The sequence below is a fragment of the Parasteatoda tepidariorum genome, chromosome 10 (assembly GCF_982258835.1).
Source record: "Parasteatoda tepidariorum strain Cologne lab strain chromosome 10, Ptep-v5.0, whole genome shotgun sequence".
NCBI lineage: Eukaryota > Metazoa > Arthropoda > Arachnida > Araneae > Theridiidae > Parasteatoda > Parasteatoda tepidariorum.
The window spans coordinates 61,206,568-61,231,231 of record NC_141764.1 but is presented as its reverse complement, the minus strand read 5'-3'; the positions used below and the strand labels follow the sequence as shown (position 1 = coordinate 61,231,231).

Below are 24,664 nucleotides of genomic sequence, written 5' to 3'. Positions count from 1 at the left end.
CAAACTGCTTCAGTGTGGAACAAAATATTCTTATTAAAGTTATCAATCTATTTTTATGGATTTTGTGCTGAGTAATCAGCCATATTGCAGTTAAGGTAGGCTATCAATTCAATTATGTTCGAGAACTCTTTTTATTACATGTTCTGATCAATAATTCTTGTGAAATATCAGATTTCCGAATAAATAAAGGTACTTAAGGAAGACTATAAACAATGCGCGGTCTCGTATATTAAAAATAATAATAATAATAAAAACAAGAAGCTAACTTATAATTCTCGTAGCCTATATTGTTGTCTCACAAATAAAATTTCCAAAAACCAAAGCTTCTCGTGCAATATTTAAATTCATATTAAATAAAGATTCTATAAAACAGTTTATTTACAATGTTCGACCTCGTATATTACAAAGAAAACACAACCATAAATCCGCGACTTTCCAAAGTTAGAGAGAAATTTTCTCACAAGGAAACAGATGATTGTTTTCGAAATCATGGTTTCTTATGGAAAACGTTACGTGTTTTCGGTACTCACGTTATGAATGATGATAGAAGATCACGTTTGAAATCTTGCGCAGAAATATTTGAATCGTATTTCTTTATTACCTACTTTACTCTCGTTTATTTTCAATTCGTTTATTTAAACATTGAGCTACTTATTTCGATGCCATCTCTATTTAAATATATGAGTTGCTCTGTAACTTACAGTACTATTTCTTACGCTCTATGGTTTGCTATCAGGAAACGCTCTTTGCAAATTCGAAAAATATTGGTAAAGCTTCATGATACCAGATGCAAGTATTATTCCAGCTATATTAATAAAGCTGTTTGGCTAAATGCCAGTTTAATTCTGCTTGGTTTAGCAGTAGTATTCCCTGTGGCATCTATTTTAATTTTAGCTAACCTGACAGACAAAAGCTTTTTAATGCATTGGAGTTACAGTAAAATATCTGAATCAGTTATGATTTACAACATCATCAGTTTACTTCGTTATTTAGGAAATATATTGCTGACTGCCGGATATCCTTCATTTATAACTTTAACAGTGGGAACATTGTACAGGGATTGCAGCAAATTAACAACACTATACAAAATGAAAATCATACAGTTTGAAGAGAGCGTTCCAACTATGAGTGTCATTCAGATCTTCTTTGATATGATGAGGCTCTTTGAAGAAATAAGCAACACCCTTTCTGTTCCAGCATTTATGTGTTGCCTAATATCTTTCTTAAATATTTGCTTTTGCTTAGTTTGGGTTTTTATCTTTTCTTTAAATATGGTGCCCATAGCTATGATAATAACTGCATACAATGCCATTTTTTCTGGAATATCTTTAGGATACTTGTTGGTAACAGCATCTGAAGTTCATTTAAAAGTGAAAAATGTGAAAAAAGAATTTGAAACGATGTATGAAAGATTATTACAGGATGCCAACATTGACAAAACTGTTTTGAAAGGTTTGAAAGCTGCTGTATGGAAAGATTGTTTTGAAATGTCTGCTTGCAACCTTATCCCATTTAGAAGAGGACAGATACTAACTTTCATTGGAGCTCTGCTTACCTACGCGCTGCTTGTTATCAATATAAAAATTGGCGAGGAGGAATTCTAGTGTATTACCGCTTATAAAAAAATTGTATCATAATTAGAATATCTAATAAATATATTAATAAATTATAATGTCATCGAAAAGAAATTATAATTTATAATTTTAAAAATAAGACAATATGATTAATTCTACAAGAAGCAAAAATATTATATTGCTAAATGAACTTGCGAAATAAAAATAATTCTGAATTCAGTTCAATATTAGAAAAAAACATAGATTTATTCATATGTGTTACAAAATATGTAAAACCACTCCTTTACTGGTATCTAAAGAACAACCCTTAATCATGGACACTACAACAACAGCAACGTATTGAAGCACTCTGATTGCAATACTTCGAGGCGGAATCCCGTTCAGCTCACCAGCCCTCGTCAACCTCTCTCAAACAATTGTTTCATAGTCATCTTTATTTCTCACAGTAAAGCAGTCGTTTCTATCAAAAATAAGTTTTATCTTGTATAATCCTAAGCCGATAAGCTAAATAATTAAACATAATTTAGCTTTAATTTTAAACTCATGTCCATACATTAAACTCGCTAAATTGGTACTCGCTCATAAAAATTCCACTCAGCGGATTATCATACATATCTCCAGAAATAATAAGTTTGTGTTACAAGTTACAAGGATCCGCCAAATGATGCCGACAGGATGGCACTGTGAGGAGAGAATGAGAAAAGTGTAAACGAGGATTGGCGGCAGAGAAGCTGTGTAGTTCCCCAAGCATCATGCAATCTGCAGTGTGCCATAAGCTACGACGGAGAGGGTACATATAGACGAATTCTTTACGAGGTACTATTATCAGTCAAGTGGAAGTGATCATACGTAGTTGGCTGATAAACATCTTGGAACATATCTAAGCTTTGATAGTAAAGAGAATGGAAACACCAGTTGGTGTTACAGCACTGGTCGTCGTCTAGTTACAAAGTCAAAACACGATTGGTTTTTTGCTGCCGTACCAAGCAGACGCAGCACAGCATCAGATTTGTCTGTTTTCATTCAACCGCGTGCACCACAGTTTGGAGACCTTCATATTCACAAGCCTGTGAGATGTGCTATTCAAGGTAACGCACTGTTGTTGGTGTTTAGCCTGGTATAAAGGGCATGCAATCTGGACGGACATATATACAGAGATTGAGTATGATCCAAGATTGTTTTTAATTGCCATCCCCATCCCCATAAAAACAATCTTGTCCAAATCCAGGTTAAACTTCAATCTGATTCACGTCAAACATTTACAGGAGGAACGAGATCCCGTTATCACCAAGACAATATCATTGAACATCACCGATTCAATGGTGCAGAACTGCTCGTTTTTGGTGAAATTATACTTGCTTCCTGAAACAGATTTACGTGTTCAAATAAGAACCCTGACAGGCGAAGTTTTTCGGGACATCATTTCAAACAACTTATGTGTTTGTTTAGAGGTGCCATCCTACTTCTTTAGGTGTGTGTTAGAGGTACTATTCTACATGTGACAATTTTTTGTTCAATTGCTTGATGAACAGATATTATGTGCATGTCACGTTTGTTTTGCTTTTGAATTTTCATTTCTAAAGCTGGCATTATCCTTATTTTATAGTCTTAATAGTATATAAAATAACAGAATTTTAGCGTCTAAATACAGAATGATATAGGGAAGCACAGAGATGCTGAAGAAATTAATGAACAAGTTACAACAAGGGAAAAAGAGGTTTACTAATCAGGTATTAAAAAAAACTTTTAAAAAATCACAAAAAAATTATAAAGTAAAACAAAAGAAAAGGAAGAGATAACAAAAAAAAACAGGTTAGAGAGGAATGGGATTCCCAGTATATATAATATTATGATAATAAACGCGATAATTTTGCTATATTTGGCGATCATTTTGGCGATATAGTGATAGTTCTGGAAAATTCGAATTTCGAAGAAATAGGACTAATATTTACGGAGTTAGACGAGAATCGTCTTGAATCATGTTGAAAATTTACGGGTTTTGTCGCCAAGGCTTTATAAATGGGAGTGTGCCTCAGAGAGAGTATAGAGAACATCAGTCTACTTGTGACTGCAATAGTGGTCTGATTTGCGAGCCTCTTGTGAACCGTTAGAGGTTTCATGGCCTGTGATTTTCAGTGTGCTAGCTGGTAATTCATACTGTAATTGAGTGCTGAAAATTGCTATATTTTCTGGAAGATTCTAGAAACAAATTTTTGGAGTCTGAATGATGCTGCATAATGCTTAAATTAAAAGAGACTGAATATCAAAGAGTAGGCTGTTAGATTGGTCATTAAATAAATTGTTAGAATTTATTTTCTGAAATCTAGGTCAGGGGCATTTTGTTCTGTTTTGCTGCTGTAGCACAAAGCTGCTGTTGCATAAATGTTGCACAAACATTTATGCTATACTTGTGACAATACATTCACCTCCTTATTCTTTAAATCTGATACAAGATATAAGTGTACATGTGTGTTACAAGTGTGTGTACATGTGTGTCAAGACATACATGTGTGTTACATTTAGTAGAACCTTGAATATATCTCGAGATAAATCAAAGCCAATGGAACCTTAACCATTTACAATTATGCGACAAATTGATCGTTAATATATTCTATAATTTTTTTTCTAAAAAAAATTCTAGCGTTAGGCTTGAAATATCTTTACTTGTTGCTTCCTTGTTATTGATAACATTCATAACATATTCTTAATTAGAAAATTATGTTTTTTAAGTAAAGTGAGGTTATTTTTAATTGAATATGACCATCGAAATATTTTTCTTAATTGTTAAAAGAAAGAGTTTAAATCAATTTTGAGAAACTTGAAAGAAGATACAATGTATAATAACTGTTTTTGTTTTGTTTTTTCGAGGTTGTTATCGGCACAACTGCAAAATAATGATTTTTTTTTCCTTGAGTACTGCTTAACCTTTTTCGTTAAAATTCTAGTTTTCTTTTAAAAAATAATATCCTCTGTGATGCGTACTGTGATAAAGTAAAATATTTAAATAAACAATAAGAAATGATATCTATATACATTTATTTTGAAAAAAGCAAGTATATTTTATAAAATAAGACTAGTGAAAAAGTTTGCTACTATAACATTTCTAGCTTTATTACCGAGTTTGAAAGAGCATTCTAAGCTATATAGGATTTAAGGCATACAATAGATTCTAGATAAGCCCAAAACAGTTTAACTTCATTAAAGTTAGCATTAACATTATTATTAGAAGTAATAATAATACTAAAAGGAAATAAAACTATATTTTTTTTCAAAACTTAAGCTTGAATACTAGCTTGTTAAAACGACATAAATTATACAATATTTTTGCGAATAAATGTGTTAACAATCTATTATCCTCGTTGTATAATTTATTTACCTTAAAGAGGCAAGAGCGCAATATTTGAAATTGAAGCTCATTATTAAATAAAGTGTATGGAGCAATAAAGGTAATAAATATAAATGCTGCCACTATAGACAGCATTATAAATGATATAATGTATAATGCATATGACAAAATAAATATTTTTCTTAATTATTAAAATTGCTCAAAATAAAAGTATTCTTTATAATTCGCACAATTTTGTGATAATTTCTATTAGAGTCGAAGTCACGAAAATAAAATTTAATACTAATATTGCATAAATATTTACAAGAATAAAATAAATCCAGAGCACAAGTGAAAACGAAATCTGAAGCAAAAGTCAAGTGAACACCAGCCGATACACATCCTCTCCCTTGCCACAAGAAACGATGAAATTTTCAACCAATAGCGGGATCCGGCCACTTTGAAATTTAATAGCTCGTGAGTAACGTCTTGATCACATTTTAAGATAGAAATTAGAAATTTAGCGCAACATAATTTTATTTGGACAATAGAGGGAGATTTCGCACTTTTACGTTAGTTTTTGTACGCTCCTGTACGTAAGATTAAAGCAACTTCGCATGCTCGCGTTTATTTTAGATGCTGCGTATCTTTACGTTATGTTGGCGAGATTTACGCTACAAAGACAGAGCTACAAGCACGCTGTTTATAGCTTTTAAACCCTTCCTTCTTGTTCCCGTGAAAATGACGGGGTGAGGTTTCGCCCTCTATTTCTCGTTCCCGTGATATTTCCGGGCTGGAGTGTTCAGTAGTAACGCGACAATAAGAATAAAACTTATTCATTTATTTTGCCCGTAAAACATTTTATTTCTCATTTTATACACCAGATTGCAGTACCAGGATATTTTTAAGGTAATTGTAGATGGTTAGTTAATTTTAAACTAGATGTCAGCACTAATCAAATAGCACCGATAAAAAAAATCGGCACTTTTATGACCGTTTTCTTGAAAATTTACCGATCGTTAAGGGGTTAAATCCTGTTTACTGTTTAAGCCTACCTTCGAAATAAAAACATGGACATGGAATGTGAATTTGTGGAAATGAATCGTGTCATCTTTCGACAATTGGTTGATTCAATAAATAAATAATTTTATTGGTTTTTATTTAACATTATGTTTGTCTAATTGCTCTAGTTCCATAAGAAACTAAATAAATTTTCGCTATTTTAAAATATAAATTATGTTAATTTTAACTATACAATTTAGTTAAATAACCAATAGAAGTTTAATAATATTTTTTTTAAATATTAATAATAATAATGAAAAGCTGCATTCTTTATCGCTGAATTCATCAAAATCAACAAACTACCAAATTTTTCTGCTCATAGAATCGCAGTTTTAAGTAAAGTAAAGCATCTTGAATCGCATGCCACAGCTTTAAAGAGATAGTCTACGTCCATTGTAAATGTTTGCTTTGATTTTTTGATCAAAGTTGAAATGATATTCCACCACGTTAGTATTTCTAACTTACGGATTTTTGAAAAATCTCTTATTTTCACTTACGTAAGTTTGATATTTTTTTCACGGGCGCCTGCGCATTTTACCCGAACATGCGCACTTCCAGTACGCATGCACAATCACTTGAAATCTTACTTACGGGAGCGTATGGAAGCTAACCTTAAATTTGCAAAATCGCCCTAATTGCATATATTTCCACACAATTTCAATCTGTCAAAAATTTTTGTTTTTAAAACTTGAGTTAGATTCTTAATAAATAATGTATTTTATTCTAATAATCCACATCATCATCATATAGTGATATTTCTCCTCTCTTAATTATATTTCGTATCCAAGATAGATATTTTAACACGTTGGCATAAACACCATATTTCTTGGCCTCTCCGCAACCATCGCCAAAGCTAGTTACGCCAAAAACTGCCCAAGTGCCATCTTTTCTTTGATACATTAAAGGTCCACCGCTGTCACCTTTGCATGAGTCCACCAGGCCAGCTTCGAAACCGGCACATAACATATTATCGCTGATGTACTGGTCATGATAAGATTTCTGACATTCTCTAAAATTCACTATTGGTACATTAGCTTCATGCAGTATGTCTGTGCCGTAGTTTGAATAGTTCCGCCGTTTTCCCCAACCTGTAATGATAGTTATAAATAAAAATAAGTATTAAGAAGTATACACAATCCATAAAAGTTTTGAAATTATATTTGTCCCATTTATTTAATTTTTCTAAATTTGTTTGAAATTTCGTGTAAAAAATAAATTATAAACAATTTGTTTGAAGTTATATAAAATTTTAGAACAGGAACATTTTGGAAAAAGATAACAGAAACATTAAATGGTTTAAAATTGGGTATAGTTTGTCCAGAAGTAATTCAAACCACAACGTCTGAATACACAAGTGGACGACCTTTGTGCTAAATACAAGCTAAGGCAAACAACGTAAAAGAGCACAAAAATGTTTGTAAAATACAGACAGCTGTTTCGGATGCTCAAAGGGCAGCCTTCATCAGTGCAACAGAACTGATTGCAATGATGAGGGTTGCCCTTTGAGCATCCGAGACAGCTGTCAGTATTTTATAAATATTTTTGTGCTCTTTAACGCTGTTTGCCTTAGTTTACACAAGGTCTGAAGTCTTTCAATTACAACAAAGTCTCTCATTTACACCACTAAGTAATCGGATCTTAGACCCAGAAGTAGCTATCATCTACAAAATTTGATTAGAACTGAAATCTGGAAAATGTTATCCCAATAGTCAAGAAAGAAGACCAATAGAAAGTAGGTTTGTTTTTTATATTTTTGTTAAATATCTAGATTCAATTACTCGAATTAAGAAAAAAAATTGCTTATTTTTGCAAATTTCGTTACACTGTCACAAATTTCTCGGAAAATGGTTATATAAATAATTTATTTAATTGTTATTTTACCATATTCAAACATGTCAGTCAAATAACCATAAATAAGATGGCAATCAAACTGTTTGTTTACTACTTTCACCTAATACGATTGAACAACCAGAATTTCATCGCACCAACTAGACCCGCCAAATGAAGCCACTTAGTTCCTTACAGTAGGGTACGTGTTATAACCAAGAGGGCTAATCAGCCAATTTTAAGACCGACAAAACTGGGATTCTAGTCTCAGCATTGGCACCACAATAATATCAAAGGAAGGTAACTACTTCACATGCAAAATTTATACATAATATTCTTGAATTGCCATATAAAATAAAAATGTGTGCTACTTTTTCACTTAAATTCTATATTATTCCTAAATTTTCTGAAGAGTTTACATACGTACCTGACCTTACCTCACTAGTGGGATAAGTAATGTAGCATTTTATAGAGAAAAATCATTTACATAAAATAAAGTAGTGCATATGTCACTCTCAAGATATGATACATAATGATGACTAATAACTAAACAATGAATATTTTGATTAAATCAGACAATTTCCAGGGCGAACAGTTAATCTTCAGTAGGCCTTCAAGTCTTAACTACCAGGACCTTAACTAAGGTCTTACCCAACTTTCGCCTAATTAAGTATATAAGCAAATTTGTAAGTTATTTTTCATGAGTAAATGATAATGAATTATTATTAACAATATTAAAATTTATAAAGTTGACATTATGACATCGAACTGTTAGTTAGAATTATTTACAGATACTAGAAACTGCAGAAAATCTAAGATTTTGAGCAACTACTTTTTTGTGCACAATTTACTTCAAAAGTTAAATAATTAAACGTCAAAATTAATTTATTAACACCAACCCCGATGATTGCTTCGCAATAATTGTTGTTTCTCGGCAGAAAACAGTTTTTCTACTAAAGTTAAAATTACTCACTTGCATACATCGAAGAGCCATTACATTATGACCACCCTCCATCTATAACAATGGACTCGCCAGGTTTTCATGGTTTCTCGCCCAGGAACAATGTTTTCATGGGGCATATTAGGGCCCATAATCCTCATAGAACAATCTCTGACGTCTGTAAGCTACTTGAACATAGTTGCACACCAGGTTCACCCATTCATGGCAACAGTTTTTCCTGCGGGTGATGGTGTTTACCAACAGGATAATGCACCATGTCATAAGGGTCGAATCGTCATGGATTGGTTCGAGGAACATTCCAGTGACTTTCGAGTCGTGTCTTGGCCCCAAATTTCCCTGACCTTAATTCAATAGAACATTTGTGGTCCTACTTGGAAAACCTAATTCGTGCTGCCACGCTATCCCTCGCAATATGAGTGAATTGCAGGACCAGTTGGTGAGCGCTTGGTACCAGATACCTCAGACTACCAATCAGCACCTTGTGGAATCAATGCCACGGCGGGTGCTAGCAGTTTTCAGGGCTAAAGGTGGTCCTACATGTTATTAACAGGGTGATCATAATGTAATGGCTCTTCGGTGTATATGTACTAAAAGGAATTCTGTTTGTATACACTTGTGCCTCCACTTCCCGCGTCCAAATATTATTATCTATTAATTATTTAGATCTATTGGTTAACTAATATTTAGATCTATTGGTTAACAGAAGCAATTTTTCTAAATAACCATTTTCGAAAATAGCATTTATATTGTTATAACATTATATTGTTCAAACAAATTTGGTGAGTTCACAATCGTAATTTTATATTTCCGCTTACCAAACGGGTGGGTACATTAAAAACTATTAGGAGGCTCAGCCCGCTGCTCGCTAACGCTCGCCAATCCCCGAGAATTGCTTCGCAATCCTATGTGGTTCACACCGTGAACCATGGCTCGCTGCGCTCGCTCGCCAATGAACACAATGTTCTAGCACAAAGACATAGCATATTATCATCAAGGACATAGTATTTTATCATCAAAGACATAGTATTGTACTTATGTAGAAGAATTCTATCAATGTTCTTATTGGCTTTTAAAAAAGCATATTAGCTATTTAGATTGTACATGGTGAAAAAATCAAAACATTAGCTAAATGAGAAACATATTAGCAAAAAAAATTATCAAATATTGCAGTTACTCACCTAAATTCAACTAAATGTGTATAATAAATTAGTTAATGCTAGAAATTCTGAAGGTTTTAGAAAAAAAAACAGTTATTAACAGTAAACAGTTAACAGTAAACAGTAACAGTTAAACAGTAAACATCTTGAACAGTTATTATTGCACTTGATCTCTGCAATCTACGTCTTCCATAACATTCCTCAACACTTTCTTGGGCTCTTCGAACACGTTTTCTTTCATTACGTTTAAAAGCCCTAACAGCTTCACTAATATTCTGCATTTTAAAGCGTGAAAATTCAATGCATAAATAAACGCGAAATATAAAAAAATTCAGTGCAACTTAGACGTTTTTTAGACGTTTAGGTAGCTCCCAGTAGAAAAATATCAATTCAACAGCGGCCTTTTAAAGCATTCTCACTTCCATTAATTAATTCCTAATTGAGTTTAAATTAAATATTATCATGTTTTTAGGGCATGAATCTGAATTGAACAACCTGATAATGCTCACTCTGGTTATTGTTTCCGTTTTTAAAAGCGCTATATGTTGAGCCACCTCATCTTGATTTGCCATGTGACATTTTTAGCAGCAATCATTGGTCGATTTTCTAACGTTGTCATTCGGGGAGTTGTAATGAGGCTTTTTTTTGGTGCCGTGTGAGAGAAATATATATAGAGATTTTTGCTTGCATCTCATTGTGCATAAAGCCGATCATTAAGCTCTAAATCATTTAAAAGATATCTTTAATTGTAATTTATAGCAGTATATTAAAGTTATTTGCACAAAAATAATAATTGTGAAACTGTTACGAAGATTTAATCACATTTCTAAATAACTTTTTCTTGAAATTTAGAGTAGAATTACATTATAATAATAATAGTAAAAAAACACAATTCTCTTAGCTTTAAGCTCTTAATTAAAAGTGTAATAATAGCAGTACAGGAAAATAACTTTAAACTAGCGATACGAAAATATCTATCTATATTATATAAAACGCTAATACGTACGTATGAATGTATCAATAAAACCGATGATATTTCTTTTCTCGCGCTGGCAACAGTTTTCATATTTAATTGATTGGATTCGGCGCGCAAGAGCACGTAGTGAGCATTATATGGCTAATCCATGTTATATAAAACGCTAATACGTTTTAATTGATAGGCTTCGGCGTGCAAGAGCACGTAGTGAGCATCATATGTCTATCTATCTCCGATTGTCACCGAGAAAAAAACGGTTGGTTGGTTAGGAGTACTGAAATAGTTCCTTTTCATTGGCAGAAATGAGAAGTGTTATGCTATTGCTATTTTATTTTGAATTGAGCGCTTTACTATTCCGCGTTTTGTTATATTATCTTTACATCCGGTGTTCAGTGGCAGACTACTATTTCATATTGTTTTACAACACATGGCTTTAGCCCTTTTGTGGGGAAGACTTTAAAACAAAACTTACAACAGTTACTTTTCTCAACAACTGAAATTTAGAATAGTGTGATTAAGAAAAATATGTGAACTGTTTGCAATTTCAAATTAATATTGAAATGTACAGGTTTAGAATTTTCTACAGTGAAAAGTTTTCGGAACTTCAGTGTTCAAAAAAGTATACAAAAGCTAGACGTTAAGAACGTATCAAATGAGCGAGTAAAGCGAGCATCGGATTGCAAAGCAATCCGAAATGAACTGCGAAAGCAGTACCGGGGGTTGGCGAGCACCAGCGAGCAGGGGGCGAAGCCTCCTAGTTTATAGAAAAACGATACTTTTATAATTTTTATTAATTTTATGCTGATGGCAACTGAAACAATATGGAAATGAATGGGGAAAAACTGGATGCTACCATGTGATTTTCCGGAAGAAAAAAAATACATGAACAACAATGGAAAACTGCGACAACATCAATAGATTCTTATATATAGTTAGATTTCGTAAATAATTTCTGTACATGCTTTTCAAACCATTACAACTGAACAAAATATGAGAAAATATTGCTCCTGTTTCTGTCAATTTAATACTTTTCTATTTCTACAAATTTAACTTACCTAAGATAGTAAGTCTTGCGAACTCTGGCAGCTTATCGCTTCGTAAAGGTAAGCATATCGGCGTAACGTAAGAATTCAATTGAAACGGCCTTATCGTCTTCAATAATGCTATGTCATTGTCCACGGTATTCTGATCATATTTAGGATGCTTCCAAAATTCGGACACAGACCATTCTTGTTCGGTCTTTTCATAGTGAGAGAGGTCATATTCACCGGCTCGAACATACAGGCGCTTTCGAATACAGTGAGCTGCTGTCAGCACCCACTTATCGGAGAGCAGAATTCCACCACAGAATGGCTCACGATCAGAATTCAGAATGAGAGTCTGAAAATAAATATGAATAAAATATATATATATGAAAAATATATATATATATATAAATTATTTTTTTTTAATCTTATAAGAAATGAAGCCGTAAATGCATGCATATTAGGTATCGTCAATTAGTATTCAAACAAGGAAGAAAGAAAAATGCAATTGGAATCTAATGAATCAATATCAGGAAAGACGGAATTAGAAACTGTTTGATTGCTGAAGGGAAATTGCTGTTGTGGTGATCGCCTTTCCTCTCTATTTTTTCGAGTAATCAAATAGCTTCGATACTTTTAATACCGACGTCCTGTATAGAGATTCTTGAAACTTCGATATCATTATACTCTTTTTTTAAGCTTGAATAGTTAGCCTTAATTTGATTATTTTGTAAACCTTTTTAAAATAAAGTTTTTGAAAAAAATATTAAAAAAAAGGGTTTATCTTACAGAACGGCTAGTATAGAGATTAAAAATTATTGCGAAACTAAAAATATGGGTTAAAAAAAACATAATTCTGATTAGTAAATCAAAATAGATGATATTTAAGTAACCCATTCGGGTATTTTTCTGTTTATTTGGTAACAATTAATCAAAATTATGGTTGGTTTTCAAAATTATAGTTCTTATTACCACACATTTAGTAAAAAATACAAAACTGAAAAGTTAATTTTACAAAATAAGTGATTTTATGTCATGCTCAGAGGTATCATCATGAATTTAGAAAATTTTTCCACATTTACCAAATTTTATTATAGAACTTACTGCTAGCTTTGCTAAAATCATTACCAAAACGCTTTGGTAAAAATTACCAAGCTTTTTGGTGTATCCATAGAACCAGAAACACGTAAAATTGTACCATATCATGGTAGCTTTGACTATAATTTTCTTAGTGAAGAAAGATTAAAAAATAAAAATATAAAAAAAACCCAGATATAATAAAGTATGTGGGATGTGGTGCAAGAAAATTACCTGCCATGGCCATGCCCCTTTCACGGATGGCCTTCCACCGGTTATCCTTCTGAATTCCGGTGGTACAGATGGTACTGAGACATTTGGAATTCCGCATTCAATATTATCCAAAGGATTATCTTTTAAACCTACAGAATTTTCCAATGATTTAACTACTAATGACTTTAAACAATATCAAGTAAATTAAATCTATATTTTAAGTAGTAAATCCTGTTATTATTAATACTAACCGGTCAATACTAATAATAACCGCTTCTTTTGGTCTAAGTGAGAAATGAAAAGGGGAGATTTCCGTATCGTGATCTGTGGCAGAATAATCGCCCAGTCATGGCAACTTCCGGGCTGAAGCCCACGAGAAACTTTTTAAAAAAATATCACAGAAGAGGACCAACTAGAAGGATAAAACTCGTAACATCCTCCGGGCAAACATCTGCATTTTTTTAAAAATTTTCCTGTTTAAAATCAATTTGGTGCCTTGGCGATTGTAGTTGGCGTGACAGATCACAATTCGGAAATATTCCCAATAAAAACGCGAAAGAATGACCGGCTTATTTGATCATAATTAATATTGACCGGTTAGTATTAATAATAAATGACTATTCACATTGACAGTAACATATATATTCACTACTGGTTTAAAATTGATAAATTATTGTTACAAATATTACAGTTATTGTTACATTTATTACAATTATAGTTCAACTGCTAGTATTATTACAATTATGGTCATAATAGATACAATTCTATCAATTATTACTGTATGTATTATAAAAACAGTTACAATTAGTGGGATAAGCTGGGATAATTATTCTTAATTAGCTGGGATAATTATTCAAATTAATGTTCATATTTAAGTTATAATTGTTACAAGCATTACAGTTCATTGTTATAATTATTACATAGCTAATCTTAAAAAATTGGTAATGTGCTTACATGGCTAAAAAAATCTTCTTGATTCGAGCAAAATATATTTTAAACGTTTCTCTTTCTAATTCTTAAACCCTTCTTCGCAAATAGAAAGAATTACTTGTTTTTTATATATATATCTATAAAAATTGTTTTGCGAACGTATTTTTATGAACTATTTTATTTGTAAACTGTAAAGTTATTTTCACGAATAAAAATATAATTAAAAGACTCAGAAGTACAATCATTTTAATTTTTTTATTTCGATGAAGATTTCTACATAGTCATTAGCTTTAAAAGCTTCGTTGTTGGAGATTTATTTATTTATTTATTTATTTTTTTTGAAAAGTAATTCGATAAAAGAATTTTATCTATGGAGGGGTACCTTTTCATAGATGAAGGTGGACATTGTCGATTATTCCTCGCCCCACATTGGTGACCATCGGACGTGAGGTGAACACGCCTACCTTGGCAGTAACGCCCACTTCGACCTGAACACGCCTACTTGGATGGATGGTCCACATTGAACAGTTGACTTGCTACTTGTGACTGCGACATTATCCACCTCCTCGCGCTGTTGCTACTCAGTCTCGACCTCATACAACGTTGGACTGCATACACTCGACTGCTAATGGCAACACAGGAGCAAACACGACCGTGAACTTAATACAGCTCTCACGATCAGCAAAAGCACGGTGATCTTAATACAGCTCTCCCGGCTTTGCACAAAACAGCAATTCATTCATCGAATTCTATCACAGATATAATTCTGGTGGGGGAGTACTGTAGCGTATCTACCACTACAAAATTACAACTACAATTCACTAGTATATAAGACATGTTAACTCGATTCTATGGAGAGGTTCCTTTTCATAGATGAAGGTTGACATTGTTGAATACTCCTCGCCCCACAGTATTAATCCCTGTACGGGAAAATTTGGAAACGGTTTATTCATACCAAATTGCCATAGATTTTGTCATAGGACGATTTTGTCTTGCTCACGCTATTTATTCATTTTTGATTTTTGTTTGATAAGGATTTGATTGTCCCGTCATGGTTCTAGTGTAGAAAATCACTCATTTAAATAAATGCAATTTAAAACAGTGTGACGGATTTAATTAAAAAGGAAAAACGTGAGAAGTTTTATCTCAGAAAATTTGTGAAGATGTCAAAAACATTTATATTCCATTTATATTCTCCTGGAACGTCTGCTCCTTCAGTCTGCTTGGAAAATTTTTGCATTTTACTTTATTGAAAAAGTATTCTTAGAGCGATTAATAAGGAAAATAGTTTAAAATTATAAATTTAAACTTAATTTCTTTTTAAGAAAACCCATCTAGAAATTTTATTTCCTTTGATTTATATTTTTTTAATTAAATCGTCTAATTTATTCTAATTTTTGGGATGAAAAATACTGTCAAGAAAGAATTTCTTGATCAGTATCAAGGAAATAAAATTTTCAACTAACTTTCAGTCGATTCATCGATATTTTTAGGATACTCAAATAATCGTTGTTGCTGCTCAAAAAATAGCTTTTCACAATCATCTCCATCTCTGTAGCATTGCTTATAATCTTCTCTCAAAGAACTATTATCGCAAAGGCCAGGAAATCTGCACTTTCTGAAAAATAAACCAAATAATTATTAATTTCTGTTTTCGTTATGTGAAAGGAATATATATTTGACAATTATAGTGTGTTTTCTAATGCCCACCTTTAACCCTTTCACGCAAAGGGGACACAGGCTTTTATATCTATATATTTTTTCTGGCGCTCTAATTACAGGCATATTTTGATTTTTTTTAAATTAAAGAAACAGTCCAATAGTTACTAAAATCTGTTAGATTATCAGAATTATATTTGCACTAAAATATAAAATCCAAATAGCGTAGTTTGACATTTTTTTTTATTCATATTCAAAAATGCATCAATAATTAATTTTTATAAATGAAACAAATTTAAATCATGAATAACTGTTCTTCTTAAATCAAAATAGCTGCAAATAAGGGCAAATTTTGAAAAATTATTGATTGTTTCATGTTGTATTTCATAGCCATGAATTATTAAAATGCTAAAATATTTTTAACTTATTGTAGCCTAAATTAATAAAAAATAATGAAAAATGCATGAAAAATATGTCTAATAAAATTTCTGAGTCAAAAAGTTAATACCCTTTTCACAGTTTAAAAAAAATATATCAAATGTGGTGCTTACGCAATAGAATTTTCATTTCATTTCATTTTATCATTTGTGTATGAATTGAATTTAAAAAAAATATTAAAAGAATATTAATTACTTATAAGTGAAAATATCTTTAGGAGAGCGAACCATTTTTTTTGGAGAGAGTTTTAATGTCGAATATTCATGCATATGGAGAAAATCGACAAAAATATACGAGCCAAATTTTGCACATAACGGTTGTATTTTGTAAGTAAAAAGTACAAATACTTTCAGAAAGAAAAATCTAAATAAGTTCGGAAAAATTATGCGTGCGTTTTTTTTTTCCTTTTAAAAATGTTTTTCGAGCTCTGAAAGCAAAAAAAAGTAAAATAAAAAACATTTAAATAAATAAAATGCAGCAGTGGTGATTACTTTGGTGGGATGAGGGACAATAAAGTGACGTCTCGAATTGAAATTAACAATTGAAATAGTGAGCTATGTATTTCATGTTCAAATTTTGAATAGGGAATTTAAATTATAGGATAAGGATTAAAAAATATCGGCCAGGGCAACTATGAACAAAAAAAATTTATGCTATGATAATTATCCACGGAAATTACCAATTCCAATAATTCGTTTCCAAGGCAACTAGATTACGTGATTAAATAGATTTGGTGTTCGGTATCTGGCTCTAAACAAAACATATCTCTTTTAATAATATATGCAACCATTTCATTTGCTTTATTGACTGAAAATGACCAATTAACTGAAAAAAATATGACTCACCTTGTCCTTTTTGTATAGCATGATGAGGAACATGGTGACCAATCAGACCACTCCGTGAAGAAGTACGGAGTTAATTTTCTTATTATTCTCACTTTTTTTGGCCTCTTTTTAGGATCTCCTCGATTTGCCATCATAATCAATATTTTTTGCTTACAGTTTGATGATGAATGGCAGGGCCTGCAATAGCATTATAGTTAAATGAAAATAATAATCTAAACAGAGAGTCACATAAAATAGCATCTATTATGTTAGAGCTAGGTTAAGAGTTATAATGAGGTTGGAATGTATGGGACATTTCATTGAAGGAGTTAAATTTTTAAAAATATACATGCCGCCGTAGTGTACAGTAATTTAGTTCGCCGTAGTGTACATATTTTTCTTACCTGTACATCTTTTGAATCTTATCCTCACACTCTTCTATGTTAATGCAGTGGCGATTCCTAAATTGTCGGCAGTTTTTACATCTTGACCATTCTTCCCATTCAGAAAAAGAAGTGGCATTAGGTTCATTACCAGATCCTTCACTTGAACCAACCTTTAGGTAAAATAATAATAATAATCAGTAATCGTCAATAATAATCAATATAGCATAGTATAAAACTAACCTCATGGATTCAAGAAAGAAGGAGGATCAGCAAGATATATATATATATATATATATATATATATATATATATATATATATATATATATATATATATATATATATATATATATATATATATATATATATATATATATATATATATATATATATGTATGTATGTATGTTACGGTGAAACACCGAAATCTGGAGAATGTCAACATTCACGTAGTCGCTTGGTGTATGTCCGAAATATTTGCTAAATACCCTTACTTCTGACTCTCACCGGTGAATGTCAACAATCACATAGTCGCTTTGGTGAATGTCCCAAATATTTGTTATATCCAATTTTATATTAATTTATTCGCTAATATTATTATATTTATTTGATATATTTATATTTATTCTATATTTTAATACTTACTGACGATAGATTAGAAGAAACATCAGTGTTTGGAGTATCGGTCAAATATATACCGAGCAATGGCACTTGACCTTAAAAAAGCATCAGTGTAGGGTATACCGGGCAGTGGCACTTAACCTTAAAAAACATCAGTGTAGAGTATACCGGGCAGTTGCACTTAACCTTTAAAAAAAACATCAGTGTAGGGTATACCGGGCAAATGTATACCGGGCAGTGGCACTTAACCTTAAAAAAACATCAGTGTAGAGTATACCGGGCAGTGGCACTTAACCTTAAGAGAACATCAGTGTAGGATATACCGGGCAAATGTATACCGGGCAGTGGCACTTAACCTTAAAAAACATCAGTGTAGAGTATACCGGGCAGTTGCACTTAACCTTTAAAAAAAACATCAGTGTAGGGTATACCGGGCAAATGTATACCGGGCAGTGGCACTTAACCTTAAAAAAACATCAGTGTAGAGTATACCGGGCAGTGGCACTTAACCTTAAGAGAACATCAGTGTAGGGTATACCGGGCAAATGTGTACCGGGCCGTTTCTATCGTAGTTTCGACTGCACCTTTTTTCTCAAAGTATATCACTTTTGATAAAAAAAGACGCTTATTGTATCGCTATTAATGTCAGTATTTTTTTCTTTAACATATTGTTTAACAATGGAACATTATTAATTTAAAACCGTGAGAAACTCGTCATACAGTTTTCTCGCATGTAGTACTTTAATTTTGTAATTTGTATTTTACAGCTTTTACGAAAATTTAGAACTATTCTACTGCCCAGGTAGCAGAAAACCATAAAATTTACTTCAGAAATACGTATATTTCACATTTAAATTTCACTAAGCATTCGTAAAATTTAGGTAAAACTAAAACCTCGAATTATGACAAAAGATGGTTATCTAAAAAATGTCAAATTTAGGTAACATTTAACATAAATAACAAATTTATTTACTTAAAATTTTACATGAATTTATTTACGCAATTAATAAATTTAATAACGAATTTATTTACGTAATTAACGAATTTATATAACGAATTTATTAAATGTAATAGTGCTTTGTAAATAAATATTTGTGAAAGAAATGAATTTATTTACTTAAAATTTTACATAAATAACAAATTTATTTACGTAATTAACGAATTTATTTATGTTATTAACTAATTTAATAAGGAATTTATTTACGTAATTAACGAATTTGTTTACGTAAAATTTTACGTAAATAAATTCGTTTCTTTCACAAATACTTTTTACCAGACTCTATTACTTTTACAAACAATTTTTTAACTATCACTATAATTATTAACCACAAATATACCAGCCACTTTTTTCTACTTAAGAATGAGCACGTAATTTTTACATATTATATACGTCAAAATTTACGCAAGTTGAAACGTCGAATTATAGAGAAAAAAAATTATCCAAGAAACGGAAAATTCACGTAGGAGTTTAGTAAACAAATTCATTTATTTTAAGAATATTTTACCAACTACTTTTTACTAGGTAAGAATGAGTACTATTTTCACATATTATTTACTTCAACAGTACGTCAAAATGTACTTAAGTTGAAAAGTCAAATTATAGAAAAAAGTGGTAACCCGAAAAACAGAAAATTTGTGAGAACAGAACAGAAACCGAAATTTAAATGGTAAATTTGCTTTGTACACATAATCATTTTTACTAAATCTAAATAGTAAACATTCTTTCACCAATCTTTCGTAAAATATATACGAAAGCAATCTTGCCGAAGGGTAGTTCGTAAAATCCATTCCGTTAATATTACGTAAAATATGCCATAGCTTTTCTTGCCAAATATCTCAATGATAATATCATTCCGTCAATATTACTTAAAATTTACGTTTAAAGCGCATTGACTTTACCTATTTTCCAAAAATTTGCATTTTATTTATGCATTATGCTACATGGGTAACTGTGTGCAAGGTAAATTTGAGAATTTTGAGGAAATTTTCATTTGGAAAATGAGTAAGATTTCTTACAGTACGTAATAGTATAAAGGAAATATAAATTGAAATGGAAAAAGTAAAATGGTAAACACAGGACAAGCGTTCAATGTAAGCTCTAAAACTTATTTATTTTAATTTCAAATTCTTCAAATAAATCAGAATAAAATATTATATCATTGTAGTTTACGTTTATTAATTAGATATGTACAGTGTGCACCGGACCACCCTAAATAACTTTTGATCTAATGATTGGATCTTTACGTTATAGGACTCAATCTGAATGATTCAAGGGGCTATCTCAATTATGCTAATTAATTAGTGCAGACGATATTTTAAGTTACGAAATCAGATACAATAACGCACTTTCTCTTAATGAACATGTCTTTTTTTTTCAAGGGATTCAGATTTCTGAACCCCAAAATATATCCTACCCCCTATATTTTGGGGTACAGAAATCCGAATCCGTCGAAAAAAAAGACATGTTCATTGAGATGAAGTACGCTATTGTATCTGATTTCGTAACTTAAAATATAGTCTGCATTACTTAATTAGTATATATGAGGTCACCCCTTCAAACCATCAAGATTGAGTCCTAAAACGTGAAGATCCTATCATTAGATCAAGAGTTTTACGGAGTGTTCCTTTCTTTTATAAGGCGCTCTGCATAAGAGATTATTATAATTTTTTAAGAATATATATGTTTACTGCGTAATTTTTGAATTAATTGTAGGATAAATTTCTACTACTAACAGAATTATTAAATAGAAATTTCTCTTTTATTATTTTCATATTTGACACACTAATTGCTAAAGTGTGGCAAAGGAAAAAGAATAAAACGTCTATTAGAGAAAATGAACTTTTAAACTCTCTACTAAAACGTACTAAATTTTCTTTTCAATTTTTAAATACCATAAACTAAGAAACAAATAAATAAATAATAAAGGTAGTGTCATGTAACGTGCTTCAATAAAAGAAAAAAATAGAAATAATGAAGAGATGTCGATGTTTATAGCCCCACCTCACGGTAAAACTTAACAAATATACAACATGAAACTGTACTTTCTACCCCCTTCCAAAAATTCTAAATATTCGAAATGCTAAATGTCACAAAACTAAGAGGGAAAAAAAAATTTCTGTTACGTGTTTCAATTTTAAAAAAATGAAAATAAATGTAAATAATTAAAGTATATAAAAAAATAAACAGAAGTAAATAAATAGAAATAAACAAATAATATCATAAATAAATAGAAATAAAAAAGAAAATAAGTGTAATATTTAATAAGACAATATTTTTTTCTCTCGATGTTTTAAACAGATCTTATACAGTTTTTTGCTTCAGAAGCAAACTTTGTTTTCAAAATATTTATAAAAAATGTATATCTGAAGTACGTTAATATATTGACATAATTTTTTTTTAGTTACAGTTAACATAACTTTATACTAAAATTGATATATTAAGAATTAAGTTAATGTTTTAGATATCGATGTAAAACTCCGTAAAATAAAGTGTAAAATACTCAAATATTTTTGTGAAGATTTCTGTTATCTTCAATGAACAGAAATGAAATACAGGCAAAATTATTATTTACATAACAACCATATAACTTAAAAAAACCGTGTTTCAATTTGCTTATTGTACTATGTGTTTATAAGATAAAAGAAACATCCCTTGTAACCAGAGCCGGATTAACCTATAGGCACACTAGGGACGTGCCTAAGGCCTACGAAATTCAGGGGCCTACGAAAAACTTGGGAGAAAAAAAATTGTTGACAAAAATAATTTAGCTTTAAAAACAACAAGTGTATTTTGCACAAAATTATGAAGATACAAATAAAAATATAATATTTTTCGGTAATAAATTATTTTGCAGAATCTTATGATCAAATATATTACTTTTTTGCGATTTTTGGATTCAACGAAATCTTGTATTATGCTGTCGAATTCCAAACTACGCAAAATGTCGTATTCAATAGACATAAGTGCGAGCGATGCCAAACGATCTTGATTCATTGTTGAACGCAAATAATTTTTTATCAATTTTAATCTGGAGAAAGATCTTTCTCCTTCTGCATTTGATCCAAGAATCGACAAATATATTCTTAATGCAATGTGAACGTTAGGAAAAGTATTCACAAGTTTATCTTTAATTTGAGCCTTCAACATTTCTTGTGCAGATTTATGTTCATATAAATTTGAAAATAGTAAAAATTCATCTACAAAGTTTTTGTCTAAATCGGATGAGTAAATTTTCACCAAATTTTGCGCTTTTAGTTTAATCTCAGATTCTGACAAATTTTTGCGTAATTTCCTTGTAATTCGGGTTCGATAAAACATCGATTAATGACACTTTTTGGTCGATCCAGAAAACTGGGAAATTCAGACATCCGGGATAGCGATGGTCCCGAGCATCCCAGATAATTGGTTCTCTACTGTATAAATATTTCTTGTAATTAATCTCACTATCAATTTCACTGTTTTCTTTGCTGGTTTGTTGTTGTATTGTTGACGTGAAGTGTTTACATAGTTATCGATCGAACTAATCATAATGGTATTATCGATATCAACTGCAATATCGGCAGTATGTCGGTATTGCAGATAAAGTTCAATAAACAAATTCGTAAATTAAAATCCATATTAATAAAAATGTTTAAAAAAAATATGCAAGAAAATTTTAGCATATATTTTGAAAAGAGTGGGGGAAGGAGGGGAGGGTCTAAAAACGGCAATGCCTAGGGCCTACGAAAGGTATAATCCGGCTCTGCTTGTAACAGAGAACTATCAATTTTACTTCAAAAATACAGATATTTCACTTTTATAGTTTACTAAGCATTAGTAAAATTTACGAAAAACTGTAACTTCATATTATAGCAAAAAATAGATATCCAAAAAATATAAAATTCACGTAAAATTATACGTAGGCAAATTCGTTTATTTTGTAAATATTTTATCAACTCCTTTATACGAGGTAATAATGCATACGTTATTATCGTAATGATAAATTTGCTTCGTCAATAATACTTAAAATACACAGAAGCAAATTTTTAATGAACTAAATAGTAGATTAACTTCGCCAATATTACGTAAAACATACAAAAACATTCATACCGAAATAAAATGGCAAATTTATTTTGTCATTATTGCGTACAATATTCGGAAGCTGTTTACCAAAATCTAAATGGTGAAATAGACGTCAATGTTTATACGTAAAATGTAGAAAACTTTCTTACCGAAATTTAAATGGTAAATTTACTTCGTCAATAATACATTAAATATAGGAAGGCAATCTTACGGTAGGGTAGTCAATAAAATTCGTTCTGTTAATATTACGTGAAACATATGGAAGCTTTTTTTTATCAAATATCTTAATCGAAATATTAATCCGTTCATATATAATAAAATCTATGTATAAAGCGTACTAATTTTACCGATTTCCCGAAAGTTTGCGTTTAATTTACGTATTATGCTACATGGGATAGGGTGAATTATTATTTTTTTTCTTAACAATAGTAAAAACCTTAGTGCTGTAATTTGTATCAGCAAATAAAAATTACATATTAACATTAATATAATAGTCCTATTTCTTTTTTATTTCCTCCTATACGTATGGAATATGGTACAATAAGTCTTTTAGTAAAAATTTAAAAAAAATTAAAACCATATCAGTCTAATTTTAAATTTTCTTTAAATAAGAAAGAGATGACAATAAAGTTTTCTAAATATCGTTCTAAATTTAATTAAAACTTATAATTTACCTCGATTTTTCCGGATTTTCTTCTAGGTATCCTTCTTTTTGGGTTTCTTTGCGGTAAAAGTCGAAATTGCGTCTCTGTGTCTTCGTATCTTCTTTTATCTGTTTCATTTCTACTTGCTTCACTTTGCGGCAAAAATATTCCAAACAAAACAAATGTCAAAATAATTTGATACAAATAAACTTCCATCAGAAATCAGTGGACATACAGTATCGAGTAACGTAGTTATTTTAGCACCAAGTACAAGCACAGATCGCGAGTCATTCACAGCCCTCCATAAGCACCCTCCGTTTATACCCCTGTTTAAAATCTTTCTAACCCTACCCCCAACCAATCACAAGTTACCTGAGGACGGTGCGATAAGGAGCAGTCAAAGAATTTTCCTTTACTGTTCTTTACAGGGCACTCGGAGTTTTTTCGTAAGAAAAATAAGGTTTTTTTTTATTCTTCTTAAAAACCGAAAAAGCATGAAAAAAGTAGATTTCTTTTTATAATTAAAATTTTTATATTTTTCGAAATGTTATAGTTATCCATACTTAGGTAGTTACATTTCTGTTTTATTTATCTATTCAGAATAGAAAAAAAGCCGATCAAAATTAGACAAAAAGATATAGACGCATAGCATTTTTTAGCTTTTAAAAGATAGGACAAGAAAAGATTTTATTTTTTCGTTAATTAGTTCAAGAATAATGCATTTGTTTTTTTATTTTCTGGTAAATTAGAATTTAAAAAACAACATCAACAATAAATTTCTTTATTTTTATTCATATCTGTATAAAATTTTACATAACATAAAATTATTTTGAAAATGCTCAGCTTGTCAAACTTTTTATTTATTTATTTTTAATAAAAAAGAAAACAAAATCTTAAATGTTAGAC

General features: G+C 30.8%; 1 protein-coding gene across 1 annotated transcript; it reads right to left on the bottom strand.

Annotated features, from left to right (window-relative positions):
- Positions 1 to 5,181: 5,181 nt before the first annotated feature.
- LOC107451660 (vitamin K-dependent protein C) lies at positions 5,182 to 24,117 on the bottom strand. Its single transcript, XM_016067824.3, has 7 exons — positions 23,789 to 24,117; positions 17,453 to 17,604; positions 17,070 to 17,246; positions 15,594 to 15,745; positions 13,219 to 13,346; positions 11,938 to 12,262; positions 5,182 to 7,049 (listed from the first exon to the last, which is right to left on the bottom strand). The coding sequence occupies exons 1-7, from the start codon at positions 23,972 to 23,974 to the stop codon at positions 6,685 to 6,687; spliced, it is 1,485 nt and encodes a 494-aa protein (XP_015923310.2). The 5' UTR covers positions 23,975 to 24,117; the 3' UTR covers positions 5,182 to 6,684.
- Positions 24,118 to 24,664: the final 547 nt, after the last annotated feature.